This window comes from Schistocerca piceifrons, chromosome 8 (assembly GCF_021461385.2).
Source record: "Schistocerca piceifrons isolate TAMUIC-IGC-003096 chromosome 8, iqSchPice1.1, whole genome shotgun sequence".
Classification (NCBI taxonomy): domain Eukaryota; kingdom Metazoa; phylum Arthropoda; class Insecta; order Orthoptera; family Acrididae; genus Schistocerca; species Schistocerca piceifrons.
Window position 1 is genome coordinate 285,972,781 of NC_060145.1, and position 13,110 is coordinate 285,985,890.

The 13,110-nt window shown below is 38.2% G+C and overlaps 1 protein-coding gene across 1 annotated transcript in view; it reads right to left on the reverse strand.

Annotated features, from left to right (window-relative positions):
• The window catches only part of LOC124712277, a 130,823-nt gene that overhangs the window by 55,552 nt on the left and 62,161 nt on the right, over window positions 1-13,110 (reverse strand). The window contains exon 3 of the mRNA XM_047242571.1: window positions 1,811-8,771. Within this exon, the coding sequence (XP_047098527.1) occupies window positions 1,811-8,771 (6,961 nt within the window). The remainder of the gene's footprint in view (window positions 1-1,810; window positions 8,772-13,110) is intronic.

Here is a 13,110-nt window from a genome sequence, read left to right on the forward strand (position 1 = left end):
GAATGACTCTAGACTTTCAATAACAACATTTTATTTACAGAAGTACTTTTTACACAACAAATACTTTCATTTCACAAAAATATATATCATCACAGAGCAGATTTTGTTTAGCCCAAAAATTCTCATTCACAAAAAAAGGACAATTAACAGTATGGAGTGAGCACTGTGAATCAAGTGTAAACATAATTCCAGCCAGTTTAAACTAAACAAATGTGGCACTGAAACTGTTAACAAAAATTACCAAACTGTACAACATTACGTACTATCTACCTCTGATGAAAAATAGGTGTAGATGCTGCCTTCCAAAACCACATCAAATAAAATTTCTTATTTATTTCACCAGTACCTAACAACAGACATGGAGTTGCATTCAGAGCTCACATACATGAGACTAAAACTGATAACTTTTCACAAACACAGAACTTATCTTTCAACATTTTTTCAGTTGTAGAATTATATGTAGATGACACAGTCTCATAGGATAGGTTTTTGCATGGTTAAAAAAAGGGCAACAATAAAAACAAATGCCACAAATGCATTCCCCTGAGTAAAGAAATACTTGGTAAGTTCCTGTTATTTCAGGCAGTGAGTGAGAGTATCGATATTAACAAAAGTTATAAAATTAAAGATATTATACACAAATATTTCACAATACTTACAGCATTTACAAGATCTATAAAAAAACTCAAAATATACACACACCTGCAGAAGCTCAGTGCAAATGAAGTAGCATTTCTAAGTCTCTTCCATTTTACCCATGTACTTAAAAATAGTAATAACACAAACATCTGCCAGAAATGCACTGCCACGAGTGAAGCAGAACACGTGTAAGTTGTTCTTATTTCATCCGATGAATGTGACAATGCATTTTAACAAATGAATTATAAAATTAAAAATATTTACACGTCACAAAATTTACAAGCAAAATAGAAAACCATGAACGAACAAACGTGCATGTGCGCGCGCGCCCACACACACACACAGAGACAGAGACAGAGAGAGACAGAGACAGAGAGAGAGAGAGAGACAGAGACAGAGACAGAGACAGAGACAGAGACAGAGAGAGAGAGAGAGAGAGAGAGAGAGAGAGAGAGAGAGAGAGAGCTACATACTCAGTACATAAGAACCAACAGCTATCTTTTTTTCTCCCAGTCACTTTCTTTCTACTCACGTAGTTTACAGAGGGCAATAACAAAACCAACTGCTAGAAATGCACTGTCCTGAGTAAAGCAGTTCCTGTTATTCCATTTCAACAAATTAGTTATGAAATTAATGATATTTCACAAAATTTACAGTATTTACAAGCAATACAGAAAACACTGAAATCCACATATACTTTCAGAAGCTCAGTACAACTGAGCTATCTTTTATTTCTTGGCCTTTTCTTTTTTGATACCCATGTGTCACTCAACTGTTTCATGATATTTTTTTTAGGAGCAAAAGTATCATCAGACGTATTTTCAGATGATGAACTATTCAAAGACATTTCAAGTTCTTGAGGATCTTGATAGTCATTTTGTGGCTTATGAACAGCCATTTGAGATTTCTTTTGATACAATCGCCTTGCAGGTGTGGCACGGAGGCACTTCAATATTTTGGTATTATCATTCTTGTCACACTCTTCCTGTTTTCCACTGGTGCTACTCTTTGAACTGCCAGACACACTACTACTGAGACTCATAGGACTTGAACTATTACTGCAACTGCTGCTGCAGCTACTTACACTGCTGCTACTATCTGAACTGCTGCTAGAGCTACTGCTGTTATCATCATGTTGCAGACACAATGGAACTGAGGGTGTCACACAAACAGGAGAGCTGTTATTGGTATGGGGTTCATCAGCAGTGATGGCAACTGAACTTCCAATTAAACCAGATGGATTGGTATCATCACGTGGCTTAATTGTGATGAATTTCATTGGAGCCTCTTCAAGAATACATTTCCTAGATCGGCGCCGTACAATTATATTCTTTTTATTTGTAGCACTTGGTAAATTTGTACTGGTAATTATTTCAGACTGCTGTGGACATGACATCACAGCATTTTCCAGTTGCAGACTGTCAGATTCCTTTGCTACATTTTCACTTCCACCACTTTCATTTTCAAATGAGCCTTCCAGTATTTTCAGCAGTTCTTCACCAGAGAGGGGTTCCTTTCCTCCTCTACCCTCTGCATAACCATCAGCAGCCATTTCCATACTATCTTTCCCTAAAGTCTGTCTTCTTTGATTTATAGTCCCCTCTGAAATTTCCTGTAGTCCAGCTTCACCTTTCCTGTTGTCATTTTCTACCTGAAAATTACCACTCTTCAGTTCTCCAAAAGTATGCACACATGTTGTTTCATTTCCAAGATGTGTACTAACATTAAGATCATCCACAGCAATATAGCTGCATATAAGATCAGTGTCTTGTAGCTCTGACTGACAAAGCTGTGGTCTCATTTTACATGACCCCTCTTCAAGTTTAATTTGTTCATTTTCAAAATTCATCAATTTTTGCAATTTCTTCTTGGATGATTTTAAACTCTTTTTGGAATTGCAGTTTCTTTCATCTGGCCTGCAGCCAGGAGAAGACAACCTAGTTGTTTTAGATCTTGTGATTCTTTGACTTTTACTGTTGTGTTTATCACCTGACTGCATATTTATTGCACTTTTGCTTGAGTTACAATTTAGTGATTCATTATCATTATCACAGCTAGCACCACTTGCAATTTCTTCACTGTACTTGGTACTTAAGGGAACAAATTCATCATGAATACCAACTTTATAAGGTGAATGAGTCTGCAGTAAATTTGCCATTAAAATTTCTGACTGTAGTGAACTTTGTGATGTTGAGATTGTCATTCTCGCATTCTTTTTCCGCCTAGGAGGGGAAACTAGCTTAGAACTCAATGGAGCACCAGTGTCTTGTACACTGGTATGTTTACTTGCCTCACTGGTTTTTTTATTGCTTTCTGAATGTAGTTTCTGATACGACTTACGCTGAGTGTCTTTGTGCACACTAATGCCACTTACAAGTGAGTTCTCAATTTCTGGCTTCTGTCTGTTACTAACATCCACATCCTTCACAACAGTATCACCTCTTGATAATGCTTGAGTGCAGCTACTAGCTAGTTTTGTTTTAACTGTTTCATTCTTTTTATCAGATTTTCTCTCGTCAATTTGTTTACAGATCTCTTCAGGTTCGACATGCAAAGAAAAATTTACATCTTCTGAGACAGTTGCCTCCTTGTCACACAGAGAAAAACCATCTTTCAAAGATTTAGGATTACTAGAAGATTGTACTTCACCTTTACATTTCATTTCATTTCCATCCGAACGATTGTCTGACTGTTTGTTACTTTCTGTACACTGACAAGCATTACTACACAAACAAACACTTTTTGATACCTCACTAGAAATTACGCTATCAGTAACTTGATGATTTACGAGCTCTCTTTTCTCAAAGAAATCCTTATTATCAGCATTACATGTAATATTATTTGTGCCACAACTTTCTTTTTCAAATTTTGCACCCAAGAGAACTGATTCAATATCCTCTGTCTTTTTGTTCATAGTAACACTATCTTTTACTTCCCTAGCCTTTGTACACTGGGATGATTGTTTCCTTGCTCCACCTGACTCTTCAGAGTCATTATTCTGAAACTTCTCTAAGACTTTATACCTATTGCTGGTTTCAAAGTCAGCAATCTCTTGTCTTTCATACGTATCATGTTGCCGTTCTTTAGCCAACAGAGAAGGCTTGCTACATGAAATGGGATTAATATTTCTATGACATGACGGCTCTGATGTCATGTTGTGCACTGGTTCAGAAAATTTTGACACTGCAGGGGAAGTTTTCAAAGGACTACCATCTAAAATTTCTCCTTCCTCTAGTTCTTCCCTCATATCCTCAATTCTTGTTTCCCTTCTGCTCTTTCTTTCACTCACAAGTTCTCTTTTTTCTGGCCGTTCAACTCTCAAATTTGTAAATCTCAGTTCATGGTGATCTGCAAAGTCTTTCATGGAACAGAGCAAGCCTTCTTCATTAGCAGACACCTTAGCCAATGGAACATCCTGCAGGATGCAACCAACTTTACCAGCCACACTGCTTTCTACATTTAATGATGGAGCAGAAACAGTGGTAGAATTATTACAGACTGACACTGGATTTTTAATTTCTGAAACATGTTCTGAATGAAGTGCAGTATTACTAGCTTTTTCCTTGTGAGTTTTAACATCTTCTAGATCAAGTTTATGATCAAGCTTACCTAAATCATTAACTGATGCGTGTTGTTTATCCGTGGTGCAACTAATGTTCTGCACTCTCTCTGTCCTTGATCCACCAATGAAACTTTGTACAGGAGAAATGACATTAGTTTCAACAGAGGCAGTTTTCTCCACAACTGTCTGCTCACTCTTGGTAACAGTGCCATCAAGTACTGTCCTTACTGAAGCAGTAGTTGTAGCAACAATTATTTTGTCATTATTACTCAGTCTTTGTCTTTTTTCCTCAGGAGAGTCTACATCACAGGATCCAGAAGTTCTCTTAGAACGTATCACAACAGACTTCCTTTTTCGTGATGTACTAAAATCGCATGTTTCACGGAATATGCTAACAGAAACACCATCTGTTTTAAACACTGCTGAATTACAGACTCTCTTCAGTTTACCTTCAGTGTCATTTGATGCCTGACTAATGACACTCTGTGCATCAGAGGTTGGCACAATATTTTCTTTCCTTTGTTCTTCAGCGGGACGGAGAGCACTGTCTGAGCTCCAAAGTGGATTTGGTTCATTTGTTGCAGCATGAAATAGTTCCGGAGTGTCTGGGATTTTATCCAATTTGGAACTTGAATTAGAAACTAACCTACGGCACAAATCTAAAACAGGTTTTCTACATTCCTTGTTCTCAAATGTAATCTTCTTTAATTTATATTCATATCCCTTCGAAGTATTAAGATCCTCTGTTTCCATTCTTTGTGTTTTCCTTTCATTATAATTTTCAGCTGTCACTTTCCGATATTCAGGTATCATCTGAGAGTGTTTACAATGTTTATCATCTCCCAGAATAGAACTGGTTGTGCCACTTTTGCCAGTGACTATCTCTCTTCTGTAATCGTCCAATGAGAAATCTACATTTCGAGACTGCTTCTGATTGTGTATAACTTTTTCTGCCTCTACAATGTACATTTTCTTTTTCAACAAATCATTAGCAGTTTCCATTCTAGTTGAATCAGACCTTTTAGATACATTTTGGTGTCTAGTTGCAATATGCCTCTTGTCTTTATCACGAAATTTTGCACTGCCATGCCTCCTTTCGTGCCTGGAACGAGATGAGGACCGCCCTCGAACAGGTGAAGAGTCACGATGCTTATATTTTCGATGGTCTGTGTAATGCTGACTATCTCTAAATGATTGTCTCACACGTGAATGGCTACTGTAAGATGTATAAGATTTATGGCTATTATGGGCTGAATATTGTCTGGAGTACCTTGTTCGCGCACTGTCAGACTCACTGTCAATTTGCTCTAACACAGAAGATCTCTCAACACGCACCTTCTGCTTTGATGATAGTTTTGGAATTTTGAAACGTGAGCTGTCAAATGGAGTTTTCGATCTTGATCGTGAATACTTTGATTTTACACTGTTTGCAACTCTTACACTGGGAGATGTCTTAGGCCTAAGTTCCGTTTGTTTCGCTCTAATATGATAATTTGTTTTTACATCCTGTTTTGCGTGTTTTGTACTCTCTCTCAGTGAAGACTTCTGTGCATTTTCGCGTTCTTCTGACTGTATCACACAGGAATCAACTGATGAACTTTTTGTAGAAGAGCTTTGAGAGCTTGATCTATGGCAATTTTGAATGGCAGGGTTGTGAGATCCAATATCTGATACATGAGAATGGTATTTTTTAGAATGAAAACTGTAACTACACTGTTCATTAGGAGAAGTTCTTGCATTAACATGTTCAGGTCTTGAATCTTTACTACCATTATCAAGATCTGGACTGCCAAATGATGTTTCTTCTAGAATATTAATTGCATCAGCAAATTTTCTTTCATTTAGAGCTACTTCTTTCACATCCGTGGTATTCTCAAACTTCTGAACAGTCTCAAGCTTATCTGTAGCATCATTTATGTCTCCTTCCCCCTCATTGACGATAATGTTGTCATCGTGACTTCCAGAGGCATCTGGTTGTTTAGTACGTGCATAAGCAAGTGTTTCTTGATCATCCTTCTCTTTGGATGCATTTAAATGCTTTTTCAATTGCATAATGGGCACCGTCTCAGTCCCTTCATATTGAACCTCTGGGGTACAATTATGGTCCTGTTTTGCACCCGCAAATTGGAATTCTACAGACTGATAGGAACTTAATTCCCGAGACACACTATCTGCATTAAGAAAAGTTCTTTCATTATGAGACACTTCCTTCAAATTTTCAATGTGCTCAAGTTTTTTATGAGTATTATGCACACTTGAATCATTATTTTCATCTCTTTCTTTTTTACTGCTGTTTACCTTCACATTACAATTCCGAGAGTCACATGGCTGTTTAGCACCAGTATAGACAAGAATATCATTACATTCTACCTCAATGGAAGCACTGAACTGCTTCCTCAATTGTGTACTAAACACAGTCTCGGCCACATTCTTCTGACCATTTGTGGTACAATAATAGTCTTGCTTTGCATCCACAAGATGTAATTCTATAGCTCCAGAGGAATCTGATTCTAGTTTACCAATTATATTACTTGCGTTAACAGTCTCTCTTTCTTTTTGAGTTGCTACTACCTCCATTTCCTTGGCCCCAAGCACCTGACAAGCATTATGCCTAGATGTCTCATCTGTTTCTCTCTCCTCTTTACTGCTATTTATCTTAATCTCATCAATTTTAGAGGCACATGACTGTTTAGTACCTGTATAGACAAATATGTCTTTATCATCTTTCTCTGTAGAAGTGTTCAATTGCTTTCTCACTTGTTCAGTGAAAACAGTCCCAAACACATTCTTCTGAACTTTTGTGGTAGAATTATGATCTTGCTCGGCATCCTCAGAATGGAGTTCCTCAGATTGGAAAGACTTTGATCCTAATTCACCAATTATATTTCCTGCATTAACAGATTTTCTTTCACTTTGGGTTGCTTCTTTCACAACATCTGAGGCCTCAAGCTCTTGAAGAGTATTATGCCTAGCTATTTCATTATTTATGTCTCTCTCCTCTTTACTGCTATTTATCTTCATCTCACCAATTCTAGAGTCATATGACTGCTCAGTACCTGTGCAGGCTGGTATTTCTTTATCATTTTTTTCTGCAGAAACATGCAATTGGTTTTTCCTTTGTTCACTGAAAACGGCCTCAATCACATTATTCTGTACATCTGTGGTACAATGATGACCTTGTTTTGCCTCCACAGAATGGAATTCTAATTCATCAATCACATTACCAGAATTCACAGATTTTCTTTCATTTTGTGTTTCTGCTTTCTCAGATTCTGTGGTCTCGAACTTCTGAAGAGTATTAAGTCCAGCTGTGTCATTTTTAGTCTGTCTCTCCTCCTTACTGTTACTTATTTTGGCCTCATCAATTGTGGAATCATATGACTGTTTAGTACCTGTGCAGACAACTATTTCTTTACCAACTTTCTCCGCAGAAGTATTCAGTTGCTTTCTCATTTGTTCACTGGAAACAGCCTTAACCACATTCTTCTGAATGTTTGTGCTACAATGATGGTCTAGTTTTGAATCCACAGAATCGAATTCTAGAGAGCCAGAGGAATTTGATCCTATTTCACCAACTACATTACCTGCATTAACAGATTGTTCTTCATTTTGAGTAGGTTCTTTCACAGTTTCTGTGGCATCGAATTCTTGAAGATTATTGTGCTTAGCTATTTCATTATTTGGGTGTTTCTCATCTTTACTGCAATTTATCTTTTCAGCATGACTCCCTGAGACACATACCAGTTTATTATTGGTGGAAGCATATATTTCTTTCTTATTGTTTTCTGTCGAAGCATTCAACCGCTTTCTCATTCGTGCACTGAACACAGTCTCAACCACATTCTTCTGAATGTTTGTGCTACAATGATGGTCTTGTTCTGCATCCACAGAATGAAATTCTACAGATCCAGAAGGATTTGATTCTAATTCATCAACTACACTACCTGCTTTAATAGATTTTTTTTTGTTTTGAGCTGCTCCTTTCACAGTTTCTGTGGCCTCAAGTTCTTGAAGATTACTATGCCTAACTGTATCATCATTTGGGTGATTCTCCACTTTATTGCTATTTATCTTTTCATCATGACTTCCTGAGACACGTAACTGTTTGTTATTGGTAGAATCAAATATTTCTTTCTTATTCTTTTCTGTGGAAGCATTCAGTCGCTTTCTCATTCGTGCACTGAACACAGTCTCAACCACATTCTTCCGAGCCTTCCAAGTACTATAATCGTCTTGAATTGAGTCCACAGGAAGGATATCTGAAGAGGCAGAGGAGTCTCCTTCTAAACTACTCACATCATTTAATTCATTATTGACGCTTGATGAACAAGTGTTAGTGTCAGGCAGATTGTTGTCTGCTTTTAGTATATCACGTGCATCTTCAGCAATATCTGTAACCCTGTTACTTGTGCCAGAAATCAAATGTAATCCTTCTTCATGCCACTGAACATTGGAATAATTGTGTGCCAATTCCTGCTTCTGATGTACTCTGGTGTCATCAGTGTGTTGTTGGCATTCTACTTCTGTTTTGTGTGATATTTTCTTGCGTCGAAAAATCAACTGGTTGTTCCTTGAAAAAGAAAGAAAAAAAAATTTGAAATAACACTAATATATTTCTTAAATTTAAAAAATTAAGTGATTTCCTAGTGCAGCTAATGCAATTCATTAACTTCATAAAACATGTTCAAAACATTGCAATGAAGTATAACAGGGCATGAAGAATAGAATGTAGTGTGCATGCCTGATGTTTTTCATGACTGCGGAAACAACCAGTCACTGGATAGCTGTTGACAAGTGAATATGTGTAAGTGGTAGTCAGCGGGCTTTGTGTCGTGAGTAAGTGGAATAATGTTATTGCATCAAATTTTGTTTTAAACTTGGCGATTCTCAAGCTGAAACTATCCAAAATATTTACAAGTGTTTAGGGATGCAGCAATGGATACCACACACATGAAGGATGGATACAACTGCTTCAAATGTGGCTACTCTCAGTTAAGAGTGAAGCACATTCAAGTAGGCCCTCAACATCCGCAAATGAGGTTGTTATTGATCACCTAAGGACTCTGGTGATGCAGGATAGATGAATCACGATCAGAGAATTTGCTGATAAAGTTGGCACTGGATGCATTCATTCCATTTTAACAGAACATCTACACTTCAGAAGGATCCCATCGAAATCTGTGCCAAAGTTGTTAACAACTAAGCAGAAGCAACTATGATCAGAGATCACACAAGGCATGCTGTATACTGTGAACAGTAATCCAAACTTTCCAAACAGTGATCACTGGTCATGAGTCATGGCTTTATGGGAATGACCCATAAACAAAATTCCAGTCATTGTTATGGAAGCATCCATCACCATCGAGTCCCAGAAAATCAAAGCAGGTCCACAGCAATGTGAAAGTCATGCTGAACATATATTTTTACTCCAATGGGTTGATCCATCACAAGCTCACCCCAGAGAATACCAATGTCAATAAGGTGTACTACTAAGAGGTTGTGCATCATCTTCGTGAAGCAGTAAGATACAAACGGCCAGACTTGTTGGCTGTAAGCAGTTGGTACCTTTACCACGATAATGAATCCACTCATTATTCTCAATTGATTCAGAGATTTTTGGCCAAACACAACAAGACTGTGGTTTATCTGCTGCCCTACACTCCCAATGTAGCACTGAGTGACTTCTGACTTTTCCTTAAATTGGAAAGGACTCTGAAAGGGATCAAATTTCAGAACAGGGAAGAAATTATGAAGAGTATGATGGAGCAGCTCCGCACCACACTAAAGGGGGCTCGCCAATAATGCTTCCAGCAACAGCAGCACCATTGGGAGAGGTGTGTAGAAGCTAAAGGATGACTAGTATAAAACAGGTCTATCTGAATAAAGAATAAAGATTCTTTTCATTAATAAAAGTCGGATACATCATAAACATCCCTCGTACAATCAAGTATTTCACTCTTCTCCGATATAACAGTACACTCTAAAACAGCCTCATAAATAAAAACATGAGCAAATCTTTCAATACTTTCTTACCACTTACTTCTTACATACAGTAGGTTGGTTGGTTGGTTGGTTGGTTGGTTGGTTGGTTCATTCGGGGAGAGGCGACCAAACGGTGAGGTCATCGATCCCATCAGAAGAGGGAAGGATAGGGAAGCAAATCGGCCATGCCCTTTCACAGGAACCATCCCAGCATTTACCTGAATCGATTTTAGGAACTCACAGAAAACCTAAATTGCGACGACCAGATGAGGGTTTGAACTGTCACCCTCCCGAACGCAAATCCAGTGTGCCAACCTCTGCACCACCTTGCTCAGTATGTAAAGTAGGTTTTGTCAAGACTGCTAGGAGATTCCTGTATTATCATTAGCAAACATTTCAACAGTATATATCAGCAAAACTCCTTAAAAAATATTTTGCAAATCTGCAAATGAATATGGGCTTTAGACTCAAGTAGGGCATTACTTTACTGTGAAATAAAAATAAAGCAATAACCAAAATATATGCAGCTTGTTCCAAAGTGCACAGATCTGCAAAATCAAAATACACTGTTGGGTAATAGTCAGCATTGTTGTTCCACCCTATGCATTTTGATATGCTTGTACTCTCCTTGGCATGCCATCCAAAAAATGGTCAGAGACACTGCTACTCAAGCTTCTACCTCTCTCTGACAAAAGCCCTTGAAATATAGCTAGTTGGGTAGCTCCCACCTGTTATGTTTCCCTTCCCCAATAATTATAAATTTTTTTCCAAATTAATTTGATTTCTACAATAGTCATTTTCATATTGCATAGAAGACGCATGAAAACTTCAACTTCCAGTTTGGCTAGAGACAATGTTAATTAGAAAGCATCATTAACTGAAAATGTAAGTACAACTCTGATGATTTGTATTAGCTAATATATATTTTTCAATACAATGGCCTACACTATTCTATAACACAAAAATCCAACTTTATAGTATCCTAAAATTTATTATCTCCTCTGTTAACATAATATGAAGCTGAGAGGGGCTGCAATTTTTCATGGTAAATTCTGTCATAGCTACTATCAGATACCTAACTTTGACTACACACCTTTGTTACTTCTTTTTTTCTGTAACATATAACAAATAGCATTGCTTAATTACCACACTAGTTAATGATTTCACAAAACTTGACTGGCAATGTGAAACTCATGTGTGTAAATGAAGGGATTCACATTGTAAAAGAAAAACAGTGTCTATGTTTTTTTATAAATTTGTAATCCAGAATTCTATTTGTCCTTGTAGTTCACAAATAACAGTAAATTCCAAGCTAGTCAAATTTTAAGGCAATTGTGTGGTTTTCAAAATAACAGTTTATTCTTATATCACTCTTCGTAAGACTCAACCTATCACAAAAGAGGTAATCTGCACTCAGACTAACTACAGAACTATTGCTGGGTCTAGTATGTAGCTACCTATTCATCTGTACTGAAATGGCATACAAAAGAACCAAACTGACCATTGAAACCTGGTCAGTCCATCTACCTTCGCCTTACACGTAAGGTGGTACCACTTAACTGCGAGTATGGTGGCCGCCATCTATTGGTAGAGAGAGTGACACGTGTGCAACGTTTGATGTTGCACTGCGCCAGTGTGGTACATGCAGGTGACTAAGCAGGAACAACAAGGAGTGATTCGATTTTTGGCAGCAGAGGGAGCTGGAGGCCGTGAAATGTATCGATGGATGAAAGCTGTGTACAGTGAGTACTGTCTGAGGTATTCAAGCATGTTGGAATAGTGCAAACCTTTCCTTGAGGGGTGCGAGTCACTGGAAGACGATGCTCATCCTGGACGGGCTCATTATGTCATCACACCGGAAATGGTTGCAGAAGTGAATGCTTTAGTCTTGGACAATTGCAGAATCACCATGGATGAGATTCTTTGGTTACTGGGTATGAGTGCAGGCACTGCCCACACCATAATGCATCAACACTTGAACTTTTGAAAAATCTGTGCGCAGTGGGTTCCCCACCAACTGACCATCAAACAGTGTAATACTCAAATGGCGCTGTCTTTGAGTCATCTGCAATGTTATCATGAGGAGGAATATGGCTTTCTGTCACGTATTGTCACAGGTGACAAAACATGGTATCACCATTTTGAACTGGAAAACTAGTGTCAGAGCAAGCAGTGGAAACATGCGACTTCACCACCTCCAAAGGAATCAAAGGCCATCCACACCATTTCTGGTAACGTCATGATGTCCTCCTTTTTTGACCACAAGAGCCCACTGGTTGTCGAGTTCCTGGAGCGGGGAACCACCATAAATGCCCAACATTACGTAGCCACTTTACAGAACCTTAGACGAACCATCAAGTTGAAACGCCAAGGCATGTTGTCCAGTGGCATTACCCTCCAGCATGATAATGCCCACCCACACATGGCCAATGTGGTGAAGGCAACATTACAGCTGTTTCGGTGGGAAATGCTGGAACATCCATCCTACAGTCCTGACCTTTCACTGTGTGACTTTCATGTGTTTGAAACTCTAAAACAAGCTATTCGTGAACATCAATTCGCAATGGACGATGAAGTGTGAGACTGGGTCCAGGCCTGGACCCGACAGCAGCCTCCTAGCATCTTCAAGGATGGAATCGACCGGCTAGTGTCACAATGGGATAAATGTGCCAACAGTTTTGACGACTATTTTTGAGTATGTTTACTGTGTATAACTACATTTTTGAGTTAATAAAATCACTACTGTTACTTTACACTAGTGACCAGGTTTCATTTGAACGCCCCTTATAAACTGGGTAGGCTACACACTCCAACAGTCATATAGTGTACGAGGAGGATTACAGTTATGGAAGACTGATAGCTTCAAGCAGTTCCATGCACGTTCTATAGAGTTCATATCAGCAGATATTGCATATCATTAAGTTTCA